Genomic DNA, 27105 nt, shown 5'->3' on the forward strand with positions numbered 1-27105 from the left:
TTCCTAGTAAGGCAATAACAAAAACCCCCATACGAGTTGTGGACAAGTAGAGCGCTTAGTCTTAGGCATCTACATATCTAGGGTTGTCCAGCTGAAGTTAGGTCCTATAGGCCTAATGAAAAAAATTGGACTCAAGAACTGTTAGTTGTCATTTTATAGGATACTCTGAACACTCAAGAGGTTTCAAGTTCTATAACCCTTTGAGTAGATCCTTTTTCGAGACGGGTAATGCCAAATTCATTGAGGATAGTGAAAGTAATAAAGCTAGGGAAATATCATTTGAGGAGAACATTAGTAATCCTGATATGGTGACTACTAATGTAGCTAATAGTGAAATGGTTATTGTTCCACATATGGTTGAAGCTGCACAATCAGAAGGGGTAGTTGGCTATGATATTCCTATGTCACCTCCAATTCATTTGGAAGGTGCATCATCTCAAATTAGGGTATTCCCTCCTATTATTGAGAATGACTCTCAATCACCTCAAGATCAAGTGCCACTAAGAAGATCCATTAGAAAGAAGAGATCCTGATGTCTTGTGATTATATTTATCTCCAAGAGCATGAATTTGACATTGGGTTGGAAAATGATCCCACATCATTTCAAGAAGTCAAACAATGCCCTCATCCGAAAAAATGGATCAATGCCATGAAGGAAGAGATGAAGTCTACGGAGGACAACGGTGTTTGGGAACTTGTAGAATTGTCACGCCCCAGAAGAGTCCCTTGTTGGAATGTATACTAAAAGCCTAGCTTTTGTAAACATTTATTTTGAAATAAAGAATCACATTGGTAAAAAATGTCTACATTTATATGCTAAGTTGTTCGATTAATTTATATTGTAGATAAACATGGTGTGTGGTGTCACATATAGAAGATCATGTTATCAGTTCTTTATAAATTATAAACAGTTGCTCACGACTAAGATGGAAAGGAACAAACTGTTGGAATAGTCGTAGTGTAATTAGGTATTAGTTTATCTTGACTAATAAATTACACTAGTACACTCTGAGTGTATTGAGCAGGACCATTTGAGATAGTTTCTTTTTATACTGACTAAATAAAAGAACAATACCTCTGTTATTATAGAAGTGTGTGCTCTTAATCCTAATATAATAACAAACACATATATTTAATATTTATTTCTTTGATTTATCAATGAGTGCGATTTAGTTCGATAAATCAATAGGCTCGATAAGTTGGGAAATGATATTATTTATAGTGTGTGTTGTTAATTATAGAAGGAAACTGTGTCCTAGAAATCTAGGTTGATAATGTCCCCAAGAGGAACTCATAAGGATTGTCATGTTAAACTCTGCAGGTGGACTTAATCCGACATGACGATAAGGTTGAGTGGTACTACTCTTGGACTAAGATATTAATTAAAATGAGTTGTTAGTAACTCAATTAATTAGTGGGCATTCGACATCTTAAACACAAGGAGACTAACACACTCATAATAAGAAGGAGCCCAAAACGTAATTTGGGATTGGTGCGGTAGTTTAATAATAATTCTTTAGTGGTATGAATTATTATTGATGAAATTAAGTTGGGTGTTCGGGGCGAGCACGGAAAGCTTAATTTCATCGGGACACCAAAACCAATTCCTGCTCTCGGTCCCTATCGTAGCCTCTTGTATATAGAGAATTATACCCACTTATATTCACCTTCTTACCCACTCTATGGTGGCCGGCCAAGCTAGCTTAGAGCCCAAGCTAGGGTCGGCCAAGACCCAAAGATTGAGCCAAGTAAGGGGGCTGACCAATGCTTGGAGCCCAAGCATGGTGTGGTCGACCCTAATAAAATTAAAAGGATTTTTATTTTAAAATTTTTCTTATGTGGATTCCATGGTTTTAAAAGAGAGTTTAAAATTTAAATATTTCCTTTTATAAGCTTTCTACAAAAGATTAAGAAAAGATTTGATATCTTTCCTTATTTGTAAATTGAAAGGAAGATTTTAATTTTGAAAAAACTTTCCTTTTTTGTAACCATGTTCATGATTTAAAAAGAGAGTTTTAAAATTAAATATTTTCTTTTATAAGTTTCTACAAAAAAATTAAGAAAAGATTTGATATTTTTCCTTATTTATAGATTGAAAAGAGATTTTAATTTAGAGAAAACTTTCCTTTTTGGAAATCAACCACATGTTCAAAAGAAAGATTTTAATTTATAAAAATTTCTTTTATAACCAACTATGAAGGGAAAATTAATAGAGAAATTTTTTATTAAAAATTTTTGAAAACAAATTAGGAAGTTTTAATTCTTGTGATTAAAACTTTCCTTTTGGGGGATATGAGGTGGCCGACCATGTTGAGATAAGAAAAGGAAATTAGTTTTAATTGATTGAGTTTTCCTTTTCATGACAAAGAAATTAAGGAAGTTTTTATTTAAATTTTCCTTATTTGCCAAGACTAAAGAATATAAAAGAGGGGATAGGGGTGCCTTCATAAGAGAGAACTCTATTCTATTCTCTTCCTTGGTGTGGACGACCCTTCTAATTCTTCCTTCTCCTTTTTTCTTTCTTCTCCTTGGCCGAATCTCTTCATCCTTTGGAGCTTGGAAGGTGGCCGGATCTTGCTTGTAGAAGAAGGAGGAAAAGGAGACTTTGTTTCTAGCATCCCTTGGAGCTTGGTGGTGGTGGCCGAACCTCTACATCTCTTGGATACTTGGTGGTGGCCGAAACTAGTTTGGTGAAGAAGGAGCTTGGGTGGTTCTCATCTTGGTAGATCGTCGCTCACATGACGTCTGAGATTAGAAGAGGAATATGGTAGAAGATCAAGAGGTCGTTGCATATAAAGAAAGGTATAACTAGTAATTATTTTCGGCATCATGCTAGTTTTTCTTTATATGAATTCCAAACACGAGAGACATATGATTCTAGATTTTCGGATTAGATATTCGAAGTTGTGTTTCTTTTGTTTTGTTTTTCAATCTTGTGATTCGATTGTTCCTTTTGGTTAAACCTAATATTATTTTAGGAAATTAAATATTGAATTTCGTTAAGAGGCTTTATCGAGGCAGTGGTGGATGCTCCCATATCCAAGAAGGTCATGTGCCTCGCCATGTTTGACCTGGGAGCCAATTTTCGAAATAAATATTTAATTGAATTTGTAACATAGGTGGATTTGGATCAATAGTGTTAAGTTCCGCTTGCGATCTAAGTCTAAACCATTAAGAACAGATAAGTTAAATTTGGAATCAATAATGTTAAGTTTCGTTTGCGATTCCGAATTTAATTTCTAAAGAACACAATAGGTTGTTAGGAAAAGTTCGACACTTGTACAAAATTTTTGTACAGTGGAACCGGTACGATCTTCCTAGGACCAACCAACATCCCTGTCAGACGAAAATTCGGCAGCATCTCCCTTTTACCGGTGACAATCTGAAACCTAAGTACATAGCCCTCAGGGCCTCTCAATCCTTGGCCAACACGGCCGAAACATATAAGCTAAATTAAGTAAACATTCAACACAGTTTAATATAAAACCTACTCTACTACAAAGAGGTACAAAGAAATAAAATACCACCCACAACGGAAAACTATCGCAGCGAAAAAAATGGGCATCGTACCGAAAACTCGATATAGCATACACGAGTGCAAGAACTTCACATCATAAGTCTAGTTCACATAACAAGGAACCAAAGTCCGGAAATAGAAAACCATATCGACATAGAGTGGGGACTAGCAACTGGAACCCTCTGACGACTTCAACCTGAAATAAGAAATAATCAACGGAGTGAGTTCAAGAACTCAGCAGGTATCGAGCAGACATGCATAGTAAGATATAGCTATCAATAATAATCATGAAGTACAATCTTCTAAATAATAACAGGAAATGCAAATTGAACAGTTGTACTCACTAAGATCTCCTATCCGGATACAAGGGTCGTCAGACCAAATATCTCATGTCTCCTGTATGTATGTCAATCATATGCAACCACCAAATGCAACATCCAAAATGCAGCAATCACAAGCAATAAATGCAATCCATGCATATGATGCAAATGACATGATCACCCCTGACACAGTCAGCCACCTCACAGGCAATGGTGAGGTCGAGTGGGTAGGGCTATGACAACTGTGCACTCTGTCATCACTGCTCTTAAGTGACTGAGTGGACAGGATGCTATCAGAGTACACATATCCTCCTACCCCAAATATAGTGGGGGAGCCTAAGCTCTCATCTCCCTGTGTCATAGTCAAGAGAAGGGATCCCTGCCCGCTACCATGTTGTAGTCACACTACCCATGAGCGAACCAGCGGAGCCCTGACAGAGCAAACTGCACACCCTGCCTGATGTACCACTAACCCATGAGTGGTTGTGTGTGCAGATCATGTAACTGGAGATGTGCTTAATTATAAAGGAGCCGACAATCTCTCAGCATGCAATCATGTAAAATGGTGCATGACACTAAAGCATGTAACTCCTGAAAATATCAACCTTCATATAATATGTACTAAAAGGAAAACTGAGTTCATAACAAGGATCTAAGTATATATGTCAGGTAATAAATCTAAGTACACATGCCAGATAATAAATCTAGGTACACATGCCAGATAATAAATCTAGATACACATGCCACGTATATCTAGTAGCTAGGCCTATACTCGATAATGCATTGTATGTCACTACTTCTATGAACATAAGTACACATGGCAAGAATCAAGAGGCATAAACATAAATGCATAATAGATAACAATATAGGTATACTACGGGTATCAAGTAGTGACATACCAAACAAATATAAACATAACCATTACTACTAGCTATAACCTATTATGCATATCAGAATGACAATATCAAAAGAGATAAGTCAAAGGTATCCGCCTCAAAACGAAGATCGTATCAAATAATCTCCACGTCAAGCGGCTCGTCGTAACTCAAAGTCCTGTAACAACAAGCATATAATCAATACACTCTACTATAATTCAAATAACCAACTTAATCCCAATTAGGGTTAGAAAACCCTATTTGAATTAGCCTAATCATCCCACCTACTTACCAAATCTGTGGTGGCAAATAGCGGCTCATGACCGAAGGGGTTCACGGGCGGATTATGGTGGCCGGAGTTAGACCCAATCCACAAACTATACATTCTCAACTAAGAATTAAACTCAATCATTCATTCACAGCCATTTACCTTCACCTTCTTTGACGATGAATCCCTGACGGCAGTTCACAACCATGACAGCAGTGAGCAGAAGAGATCAATGATCTGCTCACAGTGTGATTCCGACAACAAGCTACTGTGGATGACTCACTACTGTCCCAATCGAGATAGAAAGCTTGCAACAGGGAATATAGGCGAAACTGTGAAATCTCACCGTGGATGGATGGACAACGGAAAGAGCTATTGGCAGTGGAGCAATGCTGGTTGCAACTGTCATGGAGAAGATGACCGTGGTATGACTCCGATGAATGGGAAACAACACGATCGAGGTAGAGAATCCAGGGATTCGTCATTTCGGTTAGGTCCCCAAGCTAAGGAAGGATAGCCCAACCCTTCTTGTGTCATTTAATTTCCTCCCTTCCGGCGGTGTGGCACCAAATGATCGAATGCTTAGCTCAACCGATCGAAGGCTACAACACAGGGCACCGACATCTCAGAGTCAGCAGCTGGCTTCGACGATCGGGCTCTCAGCTGTCGACGTTCGAGCTCTAAGGTCGGCGGCGATGGAGAGAGGCAATGGTAGGAGATCGGGGAAGGAGAAGATGAAGAATTGGCGTGAGAGAGAGGGCTCGAGGCTTTCCTTGGCCGAGGGGTTTTGTATGCGTGGGAGAAGAGGCGTCGCGAGGCGGCGTGTCGGGTTGGGGAAGACGAAGAGATCGGGAGAGGGTAGTGGTGGCTCGGCGTCGCAAGAGGGGAGAAGGGAGAGGAGGGGGATCAGGCGGTGAGGATAGCTAGGGCACGGGCACGACGTGAAATGAATAGGTAAGGGAATTTATACTTAGGTCCCTTTAATTAAAGTATAGGTTATTTTCTCAATCAACTCCTATTTCTGGTATTCTAAAGAGGCTTTTCTCAAGCCTATAAATTTATCCCCTTAAACTCGTCATACGAGATATGAAAAATTTTCAGAAAATTCCTAAAATTTTTTAAAAATTTCCTTATGGTTATTCGTCATTTTCGATATTTTACAAGAATTGCTTGAAGGTGTGAAACTTGTTGATTGTAAATGAATATTTAAAATTAAACAGAATTCACATGACAATATCGAAAAGTATAATGCATGCCTAGTCGCCAAGGTATTCACTCAAAATGATGATATCGATTACAAGGAGACTTTTTCGTCGATTTTGACAAAAAAAACTCGCTTAGGGTAATCATGACACTTGTAGCTTATTTTGACCTAGAGCTACACCAAATGAGAGTTAAGACTGTGTTTCTCAATGGAAATATTAAAGAAACTATATATATGATGTAACGGGAGAACTTTGAGTTAGATGACTCAAAAGTATCTAGTATGTAAACTAAGGAAGTCCATTAATTGTTTAAAGTAGACATATTATCAATGGTGTCAAAAATTTGATCAAGTAGTTTCTTCATATAATTTCAAGGAGATTCCAATTGATCAGTGTTTGCATATCAAGTTCAGCTGGACACTATAAAAAAATTGAGATTTCACAACACTTAAAAGATAATGTTTTTTAAAAAGTATTGTCTATTTTTTTACAATGTTTTTCACTAAATGCGTTGTCTATATTTTATATTTTTTTAATAAAGACAATACTTTTTCAAATAAGCATTGTCGATTAGTGTTTTTTTTATCAAAGACAATACTTTTTTAAAAAACATTGTCTATGAATATTTTTTTAATATCTACAATAATATTTTAACAATTGTTGTCCATGTTACTTAATTTTCTTGCCAAAACATTCCTTCGCGAAAACTCCACAAAATTAAAATCTAGCCTCCCAAACTAATGTCTGCCTAAACTCCACAAAAACCATCTCCGTCGAAACTCCACAGTAAACCCATCTCCGCCGAAACTCTCCTCCCGCCGCCCGCACCTAGCCTCCTCCGCCACCCCTCCGCGCCACCAACGACCTAGCTTCATCCTCCACTCTATCGTCGCTCTTCTTCTTCACCATTTTCTTTAACTCTTTTTCTTTGCCGTCGTCGTTCGCTATTTTCCCCTGTTCCAAACGACGACGGGGGCAGAAGAATCGAGAGGGATATTTTCAAAGTTAGGTGACATTGACAACACTTGCTAAAGACCAACCACTTAGGGCAGAGACATGGACAAGTCGGAAGACGTTCTGAAGGCTGCAGATATAGGCAAGGAGGCGGAGGAGGTGGACAACCATATAGACGAGGAGGTAAAGCAGTTTATTAAAAGGTTCTACGAGCAGCTTCGCCTCCAGCAGAGGATTACTCAATGACTCCGGAGTATAAACGATTCGCTTAGTCTTCCTTTAGCATCTTCGGTCCTGAAACCCTCGTCTTTTCTTCTTCAAGTCTAATTGGTATTTTGATTGAATTTTTTTAGTGGGAAATTATGCAAAGTAATAGATTTTTCCTTTTGGAATGCTCGCATGGCTTCTTCTTGAGCCTTTTCATATTTTCTCATCCATTTTATTCTTCTTTTTGAATAGACATGGAGTTTATTTATTTGATTGCTCTTTTGAATAAATAAATATGCTGAAACAAAACAACTCATATCTAGACAAACGGTTTGCTTTCTTCATTTGCAACTTTTGCAGTGGGTTTGCCTTGCGATAGTGATGGTTTGTTGTGTTATTTTTGGTATTGCAGCTACCACAGCAATGCTTTTATTGCTAGCCATGCAATTCACATTGCCAATAGGCTCAACTCATCAACATACCCATTGTTAGGAGCTTTTCTTCAAGTTTTAGGTCGTCTTTGTTACTGTATACAATTTATTTTCTTTTAAAAGACCTTTTTTCTCAACTACAAATTCAATCATCTAAACATTGCTTCACCTTTTCTCAGTTGGTGCATATATTTTTCATCTTCTAGCTATTTGTAAAGATAAATATTTGTGGCACATTGAGTTATAAAAAACCTCCATACCCAAGATAAGATGATCTTGCAGTGTGTATGCTTGTAGTTGCCTAAAATCGTGAAACATTTAGGACTTGATGGACCACTTAGATTGTTTTATATTAATTATGTGCAAGTTGCTTCTTGAATTTATGCACAAATGGTTACTTGTTTAGATAATATAATCATCTTCTTATTGGGTTTATGAAGTTATTACTCAAAAGCTCAATCATTTGATTCCCTAACATTATTATTTGTTTTCTCAATTGCTTTTAGTGTAAACTGAAGGGTTTGCATGTGTAGGCTTATAATAAGCTTTCACACTATTGAGCATATCTTGGGTGAAGCTATTGAATGCTGTTAATTGCTCACATTTTCATGCATGCAACTTTTTGTTTTACTGAATTTTTTTATGCATATGTATTTTCTATTAATATTAGATAGAAGTTGTGTCTTATTGATTATTTGAATGACATATTGTTTTTTATGATTGAATTGTTTGTTCATGTATTTCATGAATTCTACTTGTTATTATCTCTACATGTTTCAGTATTTGAACTTTTTTCACGATCTTATCTATTGGTTGTCAAATTGTTGGAAAAAATTTCTTGTAAACATTATGATTTACTATTACTAATGCCTCACTTTCACTCTGCAGTTTGTAGAAGTTATCCTTGGAATAAATTAACTAATCAGGTATATGAAACTAAGAGCATTTATGTTACATTTTTTACAAAGTTTCTCTTTAATTTGTGTGAATTATGAGATGTCTCAACTAGAGAATTCAATTTTTATCTTTTGATACTTCTATCTTTTGATTAGTAACATTAAATTTTTCATTATTAAAATCTGGTAAATCCATAGTGTATTGAACCTTAGAAGTTTGCAATATAATTTTCTTCTTGAGAGTGCATTCAACTCTAATCTAAAAATTTTTTCTACTAAAGAAATTTCATGAACGGTAGAATGATGAACTCTACATCATTCATGTTTAGCAAATGGTTTAGATCACTGGCCACTCCTATCTTATAAATATGTATTGATGTTTATTGATTTGACCAAGTATTCCATGATAAAAGCACATGATTCACAAGGTTTGTTACACAATTTATTTCTTTTATTATTTTAATATTGGTTTTTAAGAGAGACTAGTATACCTCTACCATATTAGTTTGTCAATACATATCATAGGTGTGTATTGAATCATCTTGTTGTTTTTAAAATCTTGTAATCACTTCTCTCTCTTTTTTTTATTATTTTGATGCAGTATCCAAGTGTGCCACCTCAAATAAACATTATAGATGAGAAGGGACTTGATGAAAGTCGACAAACATATTTAATCATTGGCGTGCATAATAAAACAATAGAACTCCATTCTTGCTTAATGCTTGTGAGGTAAATGAGTTGTAACTTGATTGAAATGTATCTTATATTTTAAAATATCTAAAGCCTTTTCTGTTTGTAAATATTCATTGTTGTTCTTAATTTTATAATACATCAAGGACTTAATTCTTCATAAAATCATTAGCAAAATTTGACTTATAAAATCTACCCTGTGTAACTAGGAGTTTATGGTAAGTGATAATTCCTCATTACTTAAGTATTGATGCAAATCTATGCATGTAGTCATATATATATTTAAATTCCCTTGAGGGTATTTATTGTTCCAAGTAGACTTGTTGCAACACAAGCTGTAGCAACTTGCAATTAATCTACCAAGTCAATTTGCAGTCAAGTTCTGACCTTAAAAAAAATCTAGAAATGCAACAAATAACTATTAATGAGGCAAGGTCTCTTGCAATAGGCAAACAATATTAGTGTAAAAAGTAAAATTTAAAATGACTTGAAAATGTTTTTTTTTAAAAATATTCTTCAGTAAAGGTGATATTAATATGTTGTATTACTGTCAGGTTAAAAATGCATAATTATAACATCATAAAAAAAATCAAGTTCTGGCCGGAGTGGGAAGAAGGCGGAGTTCTGGCCGAACCCAGACTTGTCGCTCAGGCCCGGCTCAAGGCATAGGCCATTAAGGCCTATGCCTAGGGCCCCAATTTTATTGGGGCCCATTGATTAATTAATTAAAAATATTAAAAAAATTAAATTAGCATCATTAATATTAATTAATTATAAATGTCTTGCTAATTCATTAATGACACTTTGTCAATTAATTCATTATCGATTCCACTTCCTATTTATACCTTGTACTTATCTTTATTTCCACATTAATTGTCTATCATAATTTTATATGAGATTTTATTCTACCTTATTAATTGTCTATCATAATTTTATATGAGATTTTATTCTATCTTAAATATAATTCATTTTTAAATTGACATATTCTCATTTTATTTTACAATTAGTAATACTATTCTTATAAAACCTAATGAATTCTTTTCTCCTCAATATTTCTTAAAAATCCTAATAGTTTTCTCATCAGTGCATTGTGCCTTTTTCTTTTTTTAATCAACGATTTTGCATGTTTCTCCTTCCTCACCGATGATACTTGCAGAGAACTTCATTCTTTTCCTTTGCCGATAATATTTTTTCCTCGTTTTTTTTTTCGATAATAATATGAATTATAGATTTTTTTTATCATAAAATACAAAGTAAAATGCATTAGCAAAAATAATTTTTTTTAAAATTAAAATTAATAAAGTCTATTTGACATTCTAACTAAAAAGATTAAATAATTTAATAATTTTATTAATAAAAAATAAAATTATTATCAAAATAGCTGTCAGAAAACTAAATTTTATATCAAAAATTAGTTTTTTTTTAAAAATAATATTTAATTCTTTTTAATAACTAATTTTAAAAATATATTTTTTAAATTATTATTTTCGGTCCCAAATCTAAATGAAAAACGTTAAAGAAAATTAAAAATATATTAAAATTTTTTTGTTTTTTTAATTTTGTTGCCTAGAGCCTCAAGGAAGCTTGAGACGGCCCTGTTGCCGCTCTACTTCACGACGACGAAGAACTACTTCGAAGACGAGGACTCGTATAGGGACAGCTACAACTACCGGAAGCACGGATACAATGGGGACCTACACGGCCTGGTGCCGGAGACCCACCGCGGCGATGACCGCGTCAGCAACTTGTTCAACGACGACGACGTCAACGCGTGCAGCCTCATGTCATTGTGTTTCAGATGTTTAATGGATTGTTAATCAGTGTTTAATGGTCAGTTAATTAATTAATGTCGCTTTAACCCAAACTTTCTAACCCACGGCCGCACCATTCTGGAAAGTGAATAGGATTCCGTTAAGTGGATTATCGTCGATTAGTAGAATTTATACGGAATAAATTAAAGAAAAAGTGATTTTTGTCCAATATAATTTATTTTCTATAAAAAAAAATATATGAAAAAGTGAATTAAACATGTGACTCACAAAGTGGTGGAGTCGATGCACAATCCATTAAGTTCTTTAAAAAAATAATATTTTAATATGTTGTAAAATATATATATTGTTAGATACATGGAAAATTTTGTTTATAGGTAAATTCATTTTAAACTTTGTACGGTTGAAAGTAATTAATATTGAATAGGCCATTGTAGCAATATTGAATAGGCCATTACAATATTACATATTGAATAGGAAGTATAGTCAGAAATGATTCTTAGTAGATGGACATCACTTAAATGCATGCGTGGCCATTCAATTATATTATTATTATCATATAATAAAAAAAATATATAAAATCGTCACATCAACGACTCCCTTAAAACTAATCCGACGAATATGAAGAAAGGTAAATACAGATACACAGATGGAAAGTACATAATAGAGACGTTAACCTCAGACAGTGACACCCCGAGGATCAATTCCTAAACTTTTCAGACATAAAAATATGTACCCTTCATCTGTACTACGCCCTGGGATTATTATTATCATATAATAATAATACTAACTGGGGTTGATCCGCGTAGTAGAGGCCGTGCAGTAGTACGCATAGACCATATAAAAGTGCACTTGTGACGTCAGATTTCCGCAGGTTCTGACTAAGTGCTATCTTTTGTTCCATGATTTACCCGCGTTGTTATTTGTAGAACGGAACGGTCCCACATTCGAAGTCCGGATTACCGAGATAATACGTGGGTGTGCCAACGAGTAGGTGGATTAGGTATCATAACGGCATCGAGTACCGTTACGGAGGGGCACACAACACGTGGCTCCCGTCGCTTCATTTCCCTCTTTAAAGAAGTCGGCAGCGGTAGCAGAAGGCGGCTTCCCACCCCGTCGCGATTGTCGGCTCGCTGGGGAATCCCGGGCGGCGGTTCGAGAACTCTGCTATCATCTGCCGCGGCGGCGGGCGAGCGGAACACCTGCGGTTCCGGTTTCAGTGGTCCGTTGATCTTTCGAGGGTGGATTAGGGTGTGGGTTCGCCGTGATCGAAAGGGATTTCAAAAGGGGATCTTTTTGATTCAGTTTGTTGCTTTTTCTCATAGAAGATCAGTCTCTTCGCTTTGGGCGGTTGGTTGTTGATTGGATTGGGGAAATCTGCAAATTTTCTACAAAAGAACGTTGGTGTTCGGCGGTTGAGTTCTTACTTCCTGAGAATTCCCTGGCTTTAGATTGTTCCTGAATCTGCAGCCTTGGTTGTCGCTGGTGGTGTTCGGATTCTTCTTTGGTTGTGGAAAATTTGTCGATTTGGAGCTTGAGGAGATCTTGATTGAATTAAATTCATTCTTTCGATTTGGATCTGTTGCGTTGCTTTTGATTTGGATCTTCAAAGTGTGAAGATGGTGAACGGGAGCCTATTCCACTACAGGAAAAGTTCATGGCCTGCGGAGGAGTATGTCAGTAGAGCCACGTTGCAGTTGGTAAGCCTTCTTCTTCGCTTTTATGGATTGCGAAAGCCCACTTTGAATTAGTATTTCGGGATCAGATCAATTTGAGTTGTTGCTTTCATGTATGATCGACTTCTTCTCTGCTCTACAACATCCGGTTTCCTTTCAAAACATAGATTATGATTGCGCATGAGACAATCTTGTTTCTCTTTCTACCGCGATCACTATCACAGGCTTGCTTGTATTGCAAAGAGGAAAAAAAAAGAAGGAAAAAGTTTGGAGGCTTTCAAGTGACTTTTTCATCTACTTATTTCATGTTTAATCCCAAATTTTGATTTGATATTCCCCTTGACTTCATGCTCATCTGGTTCTTGATCACGAACTATAGTAATCAGTTATTTATTTGACGAACTTCATAATGGATGCCTTTGCTGAATTTCTAATGTCCATTTCTGGATGTACTTATAGCTGGATTTTGATGGAGGCGCTCCACCAAAACATGCATGGAGGAGAAGGCTAAATAGCCATGCTAATAGACTGAAGGAATTCAGCGTGACATTCATGGAGGCAGTTCAAATGGTATTTGGCTTATAACTGTCACTGTTTACATAGTGAGTGATTTGATCTTGATTGCATATTCTATCAAATTCAATTCAGCTAAGACTTGGTGTTCGCCTTTGGTCATATGTTAGAGAAGAAGCTTCTCAAGGAAGGGTAAGTGATTGACTTGTTTATCTTTTCTTTCATCTTCACATTTTCATGGATCACATCCTGATTCCTCATCTTTGTTATACAGAAAGCACCGATTGATCCTTTCACAAGAGAGCAATGTAAACCTTCAGCTTCTCAAGGTGTGCCACTTGGAGGAATGGGGTATGCAGTATATTAATTATTGAATGTTCTTTATCAATATGCCCCTCTGATTCTTGGTTTTGTTTGCAGAAGCGGCAGCATTTCAAGAGGTTTTAGAGGGGAGTTCAAGCATTGGCAAATTGTTCCTGGTTCATGTGAAACATCTCCGGTTATGGCAAATCAGTTCTCGGTAATTCATTTCTCTTCTTCGTGTTGTTTCACACCATCTTGCTCTTTAACTTTCCTAATCTAAAAGCATTATGCTCTTCGTTAATTTTTTTGGTTGATTTTGGTTTTGCCTTGTCTTTCCCCACTTATTTTTCTCAGCACTATTTTGTTTTAGCAAATTCAAGTTTGTGTTCAAAGAAGCACCTACAGGAACTGTCAAAAGATATAGGGATCACAAAAACCAAGTTGAGATGGTCGCTTGTCATTGCTTTCCTTTTCTTCTTTTTATTTAAAATTTTAATTATTATATAATTGAGAATCTTTTAATTGCCAATTTTCCATTAGAATATTTGTCACAATGGTGCTAGAGCGTTTCGATTGGTTTAAGATAAGGCAACTGCATGACCTTCCATTACTCAAACATGTAGATTTTTGTATCACGAGAAGGCGGAAACAAGAAGTACTCGTCAGTTTTAGCCCCTGGACATCATGAAGGATTAAAGTAAGAAACTTTTGTTACTTTACTTTTGTGTAATCTTGAGCTGGAGAATTTGCTAACCTAGATAATCACCCTTCAACCTATCAAAAAGATAAGCATAAATATCATTATTCTAGACCATTTTTTGCAACTTGACAACTATTACCAATGGAAATCAATTGTCATTCTTTTTGGCTATCGATTGCAATTTCTACCTTTTACATGTTTTTTAGTTAATCATACTCTTTTGACAGTTGCAAAATTTTACTGTGGTCTGTCAACTTCTTGTACGATTTCTCAGGAAAAATGGTGATCTTGGTATATCCTCATGGGACTGGAACTTGACTGGTCAACACTCAACATATCACGCTTTGTTCCCTAGGGCATGGACTGTTTATGATGGTACTCTTTTATTCATCTTCAATGCAATCGGTGACATATTAGGCATTATAGATGAAAGCAACAATGTATTTCCATAAGATGTGATATGCTAGAATGTGTTTTCTTAGTTCATGGAGATTGCTTTAATAAAATTTCTCATTTTTTGCAGGTGAACCAGATCCTGACCTCAAAATCTCATGTCGCCAAATATCCCCATTTATACCACATAATTATCGCGAAAGCAGCCTTCCCACAGCTGTTTTTGTTTATACAGTGAGTGCTTTGTATATTAATTGTCATTGTATTTCATAATGCAGAAAGTACCAACCTTGCATGCTTTCTTTGAAAATATTCATGTGATTTGTTCAATTTTTTATTTACAATGGAAAAACATAATTAGAGCTTGTATTTCTTAATTATTTTTGTTCTGTTTTTCCTCTTCTTGTGTAGCTAGTTAACACTGGACGAGAAAGAGCAAAAGTTAGCCTTCTGATGACCTGGGCGGTAATTGAATATTCTGAGTGCAGTTATTTTTCATTTGGGATCTACAAACAACTGAACAATACTTCAACCATGCAATTGTTATATGGTGCAGAATTCCATTGGAGGAGTATCTCATCATAGTGGCGGCCACATCAATGAGCCATTCATGCAAGTCTTATACACATTTTTTTATCTCTGTTTCACAAGTTTATATATATTTTGTTCCTTAACACATTCTGTTATATATGCAGAGGAGAGGATGGAGTGTCTGGGGTTCTTCTACATCACAAGCAAGTTTCTAACCTTATTTTTATTTTTTATGCATATTCTGTTCTGACCTTAATCTCTTTGTTATTCCTATTATTCTGATGTATGCACTAAGTTCTCTATCTCGGGCACCATCCAGGTCTGCAAAAGACAACCCTCCTGTGACATTTGCTATAGCTGCTTGCCAGACTCAGAATGTCACTGTGACGGTTTTGCCGAATTTTGGACTTGCAGGAGAAAATTATGGCACAGCCAAGGACATGTGGGACACAATGGTGCAAGTAAGCATTCATTTGCCCCCTTTTTGGTGCACTAATTGGCTGAGGAATGTGAATGCATATGAGTTGTTAACGAATGATCTGATCAGTTATGTATTGGTTTTTGTTAAAGGATGGAGAATTCAAAATGGAGAATTTTAATTCTGGTCCAAGTATTCCATCTTCTGTGGGTGATACACTTTGCGCGGCGGTTTCAGCTTCTACATGGGTCGAACCACAGGGCAAGCGCACCGTCGTATTCGCTTTAGCTTGGTCATCGCCTAAAGTGAAGTTTCAGAAGGGAAGCACTTATCATAGGTAGTCTTTGTGCTGCTCTTCTTCTTCTCTTTTTGTCTCTTGTGTTTCCATATTGAAGTTCTAAATATCATTTCTACAATCTTCTCCTTCTTGCACTACGGTTAAACACCATATTTGGATATTACATCTTTTAAGATCCTTGCATCATTTTAATTTATGCATCACTCATTACTATTCTCTTACAGGAGATACACGAAATTTTATGGTACCTCTGAGAGGTCAGCTGTTAATTTGGTACATGATGCATTGAAGAGTATGTACACATTAAAACCTATTAGATATGCGATTATGTTACATCAGTGTTCATCGATTATCTTACAATTCTGGTATTTAACTGCAATTCAATCGTTATCAGACTATGAGTGGTGGGAAGAAGAGATTGAAAAATGGCAAAATCCAATACTGCAGGATGAAAAGCTTCCTGAATGGTAATTTTCATACACTATGGTTTTAAAACTTCTTCGTCCTAGTTTTCTTCAGTATGCACGTATCAAATCAACCAGGTTGTTTGTTGCAGGTATAAGTTCACCCTTTTTAATGAGCTCTATTTTCTTGTTGCGGGTGGCACTGTCTGGACAGGTACATTTTAATCATAATTGTTGGTTTCTTCATATTTTCTCGCTTCATTGTCACATTTGTTTTACGACTAAACCTCTTTTCCTTTGTACTTCTCTGTGATGATCATGTCTGGTCATCATAGTTGCTTACTGAGAAGAATCCCAAATTCTGTTTTGTTTTATAACTGTAACTTGGAATCTGAACATAATTGATCATCGACTTAATGCAGATGGTGAACCCCCAAGGATCGAGGAGAGAGCAAATTCCGGCTCCCGTCACAACAAATCTGTGAAAAGCAGAGATCAGAAATATGTGAAGCAGACTTTTACAGAAAACGAGTCGATGAATGAGAGAATTCCATCTCCAACTTCAGTATTACCAAATACGGCATCTGGAGACAATAGTGAGGCTGCTGAATCCTACTATGTCCTGCAAGAACAGCAAAACCCAGAAAATGTTGGGAGATTTCTCTACTTGGAAGGAGTAGAGTACATCATGTGGTGCACGTACGACGTGCACTTTTATGCATCATTCGCTCTTCTTGATCTCTTCCCGAAGATAGAGTTGGCAATTCAACGTGACTTTGCTAGGGCTGTCTTGCATGAGGACAGAGGGAAAGTCAAGTTTCTGGCTGATGGTACCTGGGGACTTCGCAAGGTCAGAGGCGCCGTTCCTCATGATTTAGGAACGCACGATCCGTGGAATGAGATGAATGCCTACAATATCCACGACACCAGTAAATGGAAGGATCTCAATTCAAAGTTTGTGCTCCAGGTGTACAGGGATTTTGCTGCGACAGGCGACATGTCTTTTGGAAGGGACGTGTGGCCTGCAGTTTGTGCCGCCATCGATTACATGGAACAGTTTGATCGCGACGGCGACGGCCTGATCGAGAACGATGGGTTCCCAGATCAGACGTATGATGCGTGGACTGTACTCGGTGTCAGCGCTTATTGCGGTTGTCTCTGGCTCGCTGCTCTTCAAGCTGGAGCAGCAATGGCGCAACGGCTTGGAGACCATGCTTTTGCTGAAAAATGTAAGATCAAATTTCTGAAAGCCAAATCGGTGTTCGAAGCAAAGTTGTGGAATGGTTCCTACTTCAACTATGACAGTGGAAGCAGCGGCAACAGCCGTTCGATACAGGCCGATCAACTGGCCGGTCAGTGGTATGCTGCTTCTTCAGGGCTGCCCTCGCTATTCGACGAAGTTAATGTCAGGCGCACTCTGCAGAAGATATTCGAGTTTAACGTGATGAAGGTGGGGGGCGGTCGCATGGGAGCAGTCAATGGAATGAAACCGAACGGAAAGGTCGACGACTCCTGCATGCAATCGCGTGAAATATGGACCGGCGTGACGTATAGCTTGGCAGCCACCATGCTTCTTCACGGAATGGAGCATCAAGCTTTTGCAACTGCTGAAGGAATTTTCACGACGGGCTGGTCGGAAGAAGGATTTGGGTAAGGCCTTGTAGCACTCATTCATCTTCTGACAAATTTTTGATTCAGGTGATCATGCAGGTACTGGTTTCAAACTCCTGAAGGATGGACGACAGACGGTCACTACCGTTCGCTGATCTACATGCGGCCACTTGCTATTTGGTCAATGCAGTGGGCCTTGTCGCCGCCCAAGGCAATCCTTGAAGCTCCTCGAATAAATATGATGGATAGGGTGCTCATAGCGTCCCTCAACACGAGGTCAATTCACGACACCGGTGTACGAAAAACTGAGCCTAAAACTGGCTGTTTCAGCAATTCCGTTTCTCACTGCAACTGTTGATTGCTTAGAGTTGTAGCTCAAGTATAACTTATTCTTTAAACCCTTGTAGAAAGCAAAGCATCATGGGTCGCGAGTTCTTAGATGGAAATAATATCTGTAATAGAGAAATTGCAATGCGATCGGTAGCCGTAAAGAAATGTGTTATTTCAAATTTATCAAATGTACACTAACGAGTTTAATAAATTTACACCAAATCATATTCATGTCTAGCAAAAGCTTGTTCTTTTTTTCTTTTGGCTCAAGAACTCTGGTGGGTCTCCGCACAGTGCGCGAGACCCATCTTCACCTGTTTGAGGACTTCTTTCATGGTCGGGTGAATCTCAAATTCCTTCAACACATCTTAATTACCTAACAATAACTTATAATGCTTCTTTGTACACTCATTTGACTGTTAGAAAGAGTGAGCACCCCTTTGATCCCTCGAAATCGTCACTTAGTCTAATAAACATCCGCGCGCATCCACACAAACTGGACTAGTGGCATCACGCAGTCTGATTGATACGTCGAATGGTTACAAAAACCAAATGTCCACAGAAAATAGAAATACCCAAAACAAATCAGGAAATTGAAATTAGAAAAACTGTATCATACTGGCTATACTTGCTAGTAGTTAGGAACAGATAGTAAGATAAATAGGCAATTATAGTTAAGTTCTAAAGTAGTGAATCAAGCATATTAAATCTCTTAACAGATACCAGCTGAGACATGAAAGAGTGGCAATCAAATTACATGGCTGCTTCCAAAGAATGGTATGAGTTAATTGTAATTAAACCTTATCCTTGCTGAACTGAGGCATTTAAACGCCCATGTCGTTCCATAACCCTTTTGGTTGCAAGGGCAGCAGCCTCACTTGCACGAAGTGTACCGGTTGCCATAATTGCAGCAAATTCCTTGGTGATCTCATCCTGGGCTCTGCTGCGAGCCTCACCAAGAGGATCACCCACCTCGGGCTGTTTGACAGATTTTGCCGCAGCTGATTCTGCATTACCTTTCTCAGATGTCTTGGTTGATGTTTTTGAATCGACGCTCTTGATGGTCGTTTGTTCATTCACGGCCACCTTGGTCAGGGTTGAAGTAGCAACACTCGTGACAGGTCTGGCGGGAGCAGAGACAGGATGCAAATGAGGATTTTGAGGCACAGCACCGGACTGGGCAGCAGAGAGAGGATAGAACTGGGGAGTTTGAGGCACAGCACCGGATTTGAGAGTAGTCTCCAGTCGCTGGAGCATTGGAACTGAAACATGATGATCATTGTATGAGCTTTCTATTGAAGATATGAATGAAAATAAAAAAGAAAACAGGTCCAGAATCAGTATGACTAGTCAACTGATGTTGATCTATCTATTTGTTCATAGTCAACCAAATTTTTTGGATGCAATTTTCCATAGTAAAACTTTGGTCTATCCTAAGTATTTGTCAACATGACTAGTAAAAGTTGGCTTCAGACACATTCATCAGCAAATTATAGGACATAGGTAATACAATAGGAGGGACCTCCATTCTAATGTTTCTATGGTAAGCCTTAAAGGACAAATCTTGGGTATTATATTATAACACAGCGAATCTAAAAGGAAAAATAAAATAAGATTAAGAGCTTACATAATAGTGCACCCATTGGGCTGTTCATCACCTCATTAGGTAATTGAAGAATGTAGTCTGGAATAGTGGCACCAACAAGAAACTGTGCTACCTCATTGCTGAAATTGTTGCAGTTGTGGGTCAGAAGGTTATAAGTTTCAGCTGTGAAACGTGGACTAATCTCCTGCAAGTACAACACAAATACGTCCTCAGGAACATGTGTCACGCCTAACTCCACAACCCTCATCGGAGTTCCATAAGGAGTCCTTCCTGCTGTATCTTGTTGAATGCCTCCTGAGAAGTAATACTCTTTTCCATATACTACAAGACCAGTATGCCTGTTAAGCACACCCCAAAAAATGTGACCAAGGTGGTAAAAAAACAATAGCTTATACTAGCATGGTAGCTTACACACTTTTCCCAAAGATTGAGTCAAACAGACTTTCAGATTCCAGAAGTTTAGTGTGTATTAGGAGTATCTGTTTCCTTAAGTTCACTTGAGCAATTACCAATTAGTGAATTCATTCAAGAAATTGTTTCTGTATTTTATATTGGCCAACTCAACTTCATAAACAGGTTGACGTGCACAATTAAGAAGATGTTGGCACGTCCTAAAATCTGCAGTCTCAAAACTCATTAGGATGTTTCTGTAGATTGCAAGATCCCAAGACATTCAAAAAACATCAAGAATTGAACTGACTATAGCTAACAGATTCATTGAGATTGTCCAGATCTTTTGCAATATAAATCATGGTTAGTTTGATTTTGGCATCCAAAACTAAATATTTTCTGTTTGTTCAATAAGTAGCACAAAGCATTTATTGTCTTCCAGCCTACCATTTTACCAATTTCACCTTTGTGGAGAAAAACAGCGAAAGGAAAAAAGCAAGGAAATAATGAAGATATGCTGTCCTCTTCATCTATTTCAAAAAATGTGCAATCGCCTCAAGCATGATAAATCTATTTGCTTCTGCCAGTCCCTCATCCTTTTCTCCCATTCTTCCTCCAGACCTCCATCTTTTCTACTGGATAATCTTAAGTCCTAATTTCTTATGGGGAACTATGGAAAGAAAAGATGTATCTCAAGCTTGAATATCGATATGTTATATGCGAATAGAATATCGAGTTTGAGTATCAGCAGGCACACATGATATCTCATGAAGTGGATGTATGCCAAAACTTTAACCCCGTGACGCAACATGCAAACCTGCTTCGCCACAAGTGTAAAAAAGACGATCAAAGGCAAGATGAATCAATGAGAGCGAAATGCTTACGGAAATTATTTCTAATTTTCTTTTTCCCCCTAAAGCCCCAAATTGAATTTCCAAGAAGAGTAAACTATGAAAATGGGAGCGAAATGCTTACCAAACAGCCTCGATGGCCTTTCCCAGAAATGTCGTTGAAAGTTGCCTAGCAAGTCCTTGGCTTAGATCATAGATGTGTAACTTGACCTTGAACCCATCCTGCAGTACAAAAACAAAAAATTAAATGAAACACAGAAACAAAATGGTTACTGAAAAAACTAGACTAGCCTCGATTAAATTTCTACCTCTGCCATAATACTAGACGACTGGCAAATTTGCTTGATTTTTCAGGACGAGAAAACCTGAGGACAAAAAATAATTAAGTCGGCATTGTTACGGATTCACACAGAGAGAAAAACATGACCAAATACTATGATTCTAAACAGCACGGAAAAAAAAAATCCAATTTCTAACATCGTCTAATCCACGAAGTTGAAAAAAAAAAACTTCTACGAATATCAACAACAAACCCTAAGATTTCGAACAGATTCAGCAAGAAAAAGTCACATCAGTTGCCCATATCTTCCAGGCAAAAAAAAAAAAAAAAATCCACGAAAAAACTTTACTAATAACTGAAATACTCCTCTTTCTTGGGCGTTCATGAAGAAACCCTAGAAAATGGGCAGATTGAAGGAGAAAAAATTGAATAAAGCTAGCTAGTAAAAACTTATGCAAAACGATCAAATTCAAACTAGAAACAAAAATTAAAAAGAAATAAATGCATATACGTACGAAGATCTACCCTACCCACTCGGAATCAAATTAGCCTCGAACAATATCACGCAAAAAAATAAAGATCGCCGATCCAAAAGAAGAAAAAACACCTCGACAAATAAGAAAAGGAAAATGAAACAGAGGAAGCAAAGAGGAAGGAATGCCTGTGGGAAAGGCCAGCCAACAGCGGCGTTACACAAACAACAACCAAGACAACGACGAGGGCGAGGGATGATTAGATTTAGGGGTTCCGCACCTCGCGAAGAGGTTGCAAAGAAAAATATATATATAGAAGGCCGCTGAACGACTGCCACGTCAGCGAAAGAAATTGCGGGATCAAAAATCAATGGACGACGTGGCGGGCTCTCCTCCGTTTAGAACGGGAACGCTGTTCCAGATCCTGCAACGATATCGGTAAAGACCGCGGGAATTCGAGAAGCCCAGCGACGGGAAGCTTCTGGAGACGCATTGGATCGGTGGACCGGGCCGCCAATCACGAGAAATTTCAACTATCGCAGTAAATAAAAATAAGCAAATTTAAAAAACAATATGATCCACGTTTGCTAAATTTATTTTATTCTCAATAAAGAACAATACCAGACCCCTTTCCCACCGTTGCAAAAAGTTGATTTGGTATGGATATGAGGATATCGTTCGGAGTTTCAACAAGATTTCACGTCATAAACCTTGCCCGATTAATGGATCTTCCACCAATCGCCGAACGTCAAGTCCTGCTAATGACCATTAATTTGCGGCTAATTTTGCTGTTCTGTCAATCGCAAAGCGAACCTAGACATGGCTTTTGGTTCCATATCCATATCCATCCATGACAGCGCAGCGCATTAAACCATCTCAATCACTTGCCTTTTCTGGTTCATCTCCGTTGTTTAATGTGCTTTTTAGGTTCTTCAGCTCCTTCTCTGTTGCAGAAACGCTTTGTCGTCGTCGTCGAGGTTGGTGATAAAATCAGATCGATATCCAAAATTTACTCATCCAAAACCAGAGAAGAGACCAGGCTCGGCGAGGGAAAGGGGACTTACTGGGTTAGTCTAATCGCATTGGTTTTGTCATGTTTGTAGAGATCTTTTTCGATTATTCGTTGTCGGCTCTATCGATTCTGTAGCTTCTTGATAGTTGTCAAATGAGTTTTTTTTTTCTCCCGGGCATTAAAGGTTTGGCGGCCGCCGTCGTTATTCTTTTCGGAGAAAACATCCTTTTCGCCATTATGCTGTGCTCTGTCTAGGGTTAGGTCAACCCACTTTTCACAAAAAAAAAGGACTTTTAGTTTTTGCTATTAAATTATCGTTTGAATTGTCTGTTTGTTGATCCGAGTACGGTAGACAGTAGTCCTTTGTTCTATAAAAATTGAAACTATCCCTTGGTTTTTCAGCTTACTCTTCAAAATATTCTTTCATTTTTTGCCTTATTAAAATATCGAACAGTTAGCTTTTTACCTGTGTATTAGTTTGTGGTCTATCAAGCACTACGGATACAAGTAATAAAGGGTTTTTCGTTTATCTTCTTAAGTAGTCTCATTAGTACATGATGGATGACTTCATCAAAGTTGAGTTTGTAGGTCATAATGAATGCAGGACATTTCAATATGACTCCTGAATTTTAAAAGGTCATAATTTTTAACTCAGAATTCAGATCCAAAAAGCACCATTTATGTCTTTTTCGGAGCCTTAAGATATTTTTGCGATTTTTAATAATTTTTATCTTTATGACATTTAAAATATTTTAAATATTTCTGGTATTTATGGGTTAGAGTTTGTTTATATGGTCTGATTTCTTTCCTTCCTTTGAGTTGAGAGTCTAAAATTTATATAAATACATGTTAGTTGTTTAAGGATTAATCCTCTATTGTTAACAAAGTTTCTCTTTTGGGCAAACAGCAGAATTTTTCTTTGTTTCCTCAGTTTCTTTCTTACCTTCTCCTCAATTCTCCTCATCTTTAGCATGCAGGATAATTGCTATCTTGTCCGTCGTTACCTTAGCATGTGGATAGTTTCTTTTATTTTTTTGTAGCTTCATACCATCTTAAATTATATGATTTTTTGATGGGTAGTTAGACTTGGTCAATAACTATTGATTAGCAATATATTTTTTATTTCTGAAAAATTAATGCTACATTTGTTTCGTGGAATGCATTTTGACCAAGAGTAGATTGATTATTTTAGAAATTTAATACAATTACATGAATATGATTACCTAGTTTGATTCAAGGAAGGGAATTATATACTCCATTTTCATTTGTGATTCGAAAAATTAAGTAATAAATAAGAGAAAGAGTTCTGAAAAATAAAAAATTTGATAGGTCATAATAACCATAACTGGGTTTGATGAGAAAAATGGATACTAAAGTACTAGGAATTATGAATTTTAATTCTGATCCTATTCTTTGAACCATGTATAAGCACAACCATTTCATCACCATGAATGGAATAATAGTTATTTCTACAAAGAAAACATTCCATAAGTGTCAGATTGATTCTGACATACTTTGTTTTCAAGGTGTAAGATAACCACAGCCACTATTTTTACTTGGGCTGAGTTTGTATCAACTGTCTAGTTCTACGTTCTGGACAATATTGTTCTTTTCCCTTTTCTGACATGCTTCATGCCATGCTTTTGTTTTTTCTCATGCAGTTTAATATTTTTTTCAGATGCAATGGAGGGTGGAATTCACAAAGCGGAGAAAACTGAGTTTAAGGAATGCTTAAATTTGACATGGAAGCAACCATATATACTTCGCCTTGCATTTTCCGCTGGCATAGGTGGCTTGCTTTTTGGCTATGATACAGGTAACATACTGTGAGTCTGTTCATTTCCAGTCAAATTGTTTCTGATAAACCTGACATAACCCTCCACACTTGTTTCCTTAATTTCCTTATGTTTTAATTTCTTCATACCATAAGCAATGGCAAATTTGTTATGAATCTTTAGTTAACAACCCGGTTATAATTGCTAATTGTAGGTGTTATATCTGGAGCTCTTCTTTACATTAGGGATGACTTTAACTCTGTTGATAGAAGCACTGTATTGCAGGTAAACTTCCCTATATTGTCAGCAACTAATATTGGTTTCTTACATACAATTTCACATAACTATGAACTATGATATGTTCCTTTGTCATGTAGGAAACCATTGTGAGCATGGCCGTGGCTGGAGCTATTATCGGTGCTGGATTTGGTGGATGGTTGAATGATCGAATCGGAAGAAGACCTTCAATTATATTTGCTGATTTGTTATTCTTCATCGGTGCTCTAGTAATGGCTGTTGCACCTACTCCTGGAATCATAATACTGGGGAGGATCTTTGTGGGATTTGGGGTTGGGATGGCTTCTATGACATCTCCACTTTACATTTCTGAAGCTTCGCCGGCAAAAATCAGAGGCGCACTCGTGAGCATGAATGGACTACTTATAACAGGAGGACAATTTGTATCTTATCTTATAAATTTAGCATTCACCAAGGTTCTATAGGATTCTGAATTTCTGATATGACTGAGATTAACTCTTACACGTAAAGATCTCTTACAGCAGAGATAAAATTTTACTTTTTTTTTTCAGGCACCAGGTACTTGGCGCTGGATGCTTGGGGTTGCAGGAATTCCAGCCGTACTTCAATTTTTCTTAATGTGGTCACTCCCTGAGTCGCCTAGATGGCTATATAGAAAGGTTGTGTATTACTTTTTTACTACAATTTTCCTTTTTTGCTGTTTTTTTTCTTCATGTTCTTCGATGTGCAAGCTTTACCTTCTTGTTATCTAACAGGATAGGAAAGAGGAAGCTGCTGTTATCTTGAGAAAGATATACCCTGCCAATGAAGTTGACAGAGAAATTGAGGCTCTGCGTCAATCCGTCGAAGCTGAAATCGCCGAGGAAGGTTCTATCGGTGGAAATAGCTTCTTCGGTAGGTTAAAGAAAGCTTTGAGTAGCGTAGTTGTCAGAAGAGGGCTTGTTGCAGGCATCATTTGCCAGGTCGCTCAGCAGTTTGTGGGAATCAATACTGTCATGTATTACAGTCCCACCATCGTGCAGTTGGCTGGCTTTGCTTCCAACAGTACTGCTCTGGCACTTTCTTTGATTACCTCCGGACTCAACGCCATTGGATCCATCGTCAGCATGTACTTCGTCGACAGAGCTGGGAGGAGAAGGCTACTACTTGTGAGCCTGATCGGAATCATGGTCTGTCTCGCCTGCCTAAGCGGTGTGTTCTTCGCAGCAGCCACACACTCCCCAGCCGTCGGTGAAGAAGAAGCTCGGCCTTTTGGCAATTTCACATGTCCTGATCTTAAGCCAGATTCAGGCGTGAGATGGAAGTGTATGGATTGCGTGAAAGCGACTGCCGAGTGTGGTTTCTGTGCTCATGCAGGGAACAAAGTAAGCATTCAGAACTCTCTCTCATCCTGCTAGAAATCATTCCGATGTAATACCTACGTTGAATTAATCTCTTTGCAGCTTCTTCCCGGAGCATGCCTCGTCTCCGATCCCACTGTTCGAGATGCCTGTCATGCGGACGGTCGCGAATGGTACACTCGAGGCTGCCCGAGCAACTTCGGATGGCTAGCTCTCATTGCCCTCGGAGCATACATCATCTCTTACTCCCCCGGCATGGGCACTGTGCCATGGATCATCAACTCGGAAATTTACCCTCTACGATTCCGAGGCATCTGCGGCGGGTTGGCAGCGGTTGCCAATTGGGTCTCTAACCTGATCGTCTCGCAGACATTTCTAAGCTTGACGGAGGCATTGGGCACGGCTCCAACATTCCTTTTGTACTGTGGAGTGTCTGTCGTCGCCTTCGTCTTCATCTTCTTGCTTGTTCCCGAAACCAAAGGCTTGCAATTTGAACAGGTGGAGAAGATGCTGGAGAGTAAGAATTACCGGGCATGGAAGAAGAGCTCTGCAAAACCTCAGACACTATGAATCTTCCATTCTTGTGTTAAGTGCTTCTGTTGAAGCTGGTGGCGGAGTCAAGTCTATATTGATTTTGTATTACGTAGATTAGTATCATAATACATACAAAATCAAGGTTTTTGAAACTCGATGCGACAAATTGACTAAAGAATTTTTGCAATTTGGGTTTAAATCACAATATGTTCAAATCGAATTTGAACTTATCTATGTTTGCATGTGAATCATATAATTTTTTAAATGAGCTATA

The 27105-nt window shown here is 37.7% G+C and overlaps 3 protein-coding genes across 5 annotated transcripts; 2 read left to right on the forward strand and 1 right to left on the reverse strand.

Moving 5' to 3' along the window:
- Positions 1–12232: 12232 nt before the first annotated feature.
- On the forward strand, positions 12233–18549 carry LOC121998049 (non-lysosomal glucosylceramidase-like). The gene is made up of 18 exons (XM_042552776.1): positions 12233–12835; positions 13271–13381; positions 13460–13516; positions 13599–13675; positions 13745–13844; positions 14251–14324; positions 14602–14702; positions 14851–14954; positions 15132–15185; positions 15277–15332; positions 15416–15454; positions 15571–15712; positions 15822–16006; positions 16192–16259; positions 16362–16434; positions 16524–16585; positions 16794–18021; positions 18082–18549. Exons 1-18 carry the CDS (start codon positions 12755–12757, stop codon positions 18338–18340), a joined length of 2871 nt encoding a protein of 956 aa, XP_042408710.1. The 5' UTR covers positions 12233–12754; the 3' UTR covers positions 18341–18549.
- Positions 18550–18964: 415 nt separating this feature from the next.
- On the reverse strand, positions 18965–22205 carry LOC121998050 (desumoylating isopeptidase 1-like). 3 transcript variants are annotated; one of them, XM_042552777.1, is made up of 5 exons: positions 22101–22205; positions 21468–21524; positions 21284–21381; positions 19940–20256; positions 18965–19574 (listed from the first exon to the last, which is right to left on the reverse strand). In XM_042552777.1, the coding sequence occupies exons 2-5, from the start codon at positions 21474–21476 to the stop codon at positions 19114–19116; spliced, it is 885 nt and encodes a 294-aa protein (XP_042408711.1). In that variant the 5' UTR covers positions 21477–21524; positions 22101–22205; the 3' UTR covers positions 18965–19113. The 3 variants fall into 3 exon arrangements, with proteins under 3 accessions (XP_042408711.1, XP_042408713.1, XP_042408712.1); XM_042552779.1 differs by lacking the exon at positions 22101–22205 and adding an exon at positions 21970–22062; XM_042552778.1 differs by lacking the exon at positions 22101–22205 and adding an exon at positions 21955–22054.
- Positions 22206–22556: 351 nt separating this feature from the next.
- LOC121998052 (probable inositol transporter 2) lies at positions 22557–26983 on the forward strand. The gene is made up of 7 exons (XM_042552780.1): positions 22557–22979; positions 24603–24740; positions 24914–24984; positions 25077–25412; positions 25509–25616; positions 25713–26321; positions 26400–26983. The coding sequence occupies exons 2-7, from the start codon at positions 24608–24610 to the stop codon at positions 26865–26867; spliced, it is 1725 nt and encodes a 574-aa protein (XP_042408714.1). The 5' UTR covers positions 22557–22979; positions 24603–24607; the 3' UTR covers positions 26868–26983.
- Positions 26984–27105: the final 122 nt, after the last annotated feature.

Source organism: Zingiber officinale, chromosome 6A, assembly GCF_018446385.1.
Source record: "Zingiber officinale cultivar Zhangliang chromosome 6A, Zo_v1.1, whole genome shotgun sequence".
NCBI classification, from domain to species: domain Eukaryota; kingdom Viridiplantae; phylum Streptophyta; class Magnoliopsida; order Zingiberales; family Zingiberaceae; genus Zingiber; species Zingiber officinale.

Excerpts from the sequence above, each read along its gene's own strand:
- LOC121998050 (XM_042552777.1), bottom strand. Across the intron at positions 20,257-21,283 it reads AAGGCCATCGAGGCTGTTTG|GCATACTGGTCTTGTAGTAT; the intron begins GTAAGCATTTCG and ends TGTGCTTAACAG. Across the intron at positions 19,575-19,939 it reads CCCAATGGGTGCACTATTAT|TTCCAATGCTCCAGCGACTG; the intron begins GTAAGCTCTTAA and ends ATCATGTTTCAG.
- LOC121998049 (XM_042552776.1), top strand. The coding sequence starts at position 12,755 with ATGGTGAACGGGAGCCTATTCCACTACAGGAAAAGTTCATGGCCTGCG. Across the intron at positions 13,676-13,744 it reads GTGCCACTTGGAGGAATGGG|AAGCGGCAGCATTTCAAGAG; the intron begins GTATGCAGTATA and ends TTTTGTTTGCAG. Across the intron at positions 16,435-16,523 it reads GATGAAAAGCTTCCTGAATG|GTATAAGTTCACCCTTTTTA; the intron begins GTAATTTTCATA and ends TGTTTGTTGCAG.
- LOC121998052 (XM_042552780.1), top strand. The coding sequence starts at position 24,608 with ATGGAGGGTGGAATTCACAAAGCGGAGAAAACTGAGTTTAAGGAATGC. Across the intron at positions 24,985-25,076 it reads ATAGAAGCACTGTATTGCAG|GAAACCATTGTGAGCATGGC; the intron begins GTAAACTTCCCT and ends TTTGTCATGTAG. Across the intron at positions 25,413-25,508 it reads TAAATTTAGCATTCACCAAG|GCACCAGGTACTTGGCGCTG; the intron begins GTTCTATAGGAT and ends TTTTTTTTTCAG.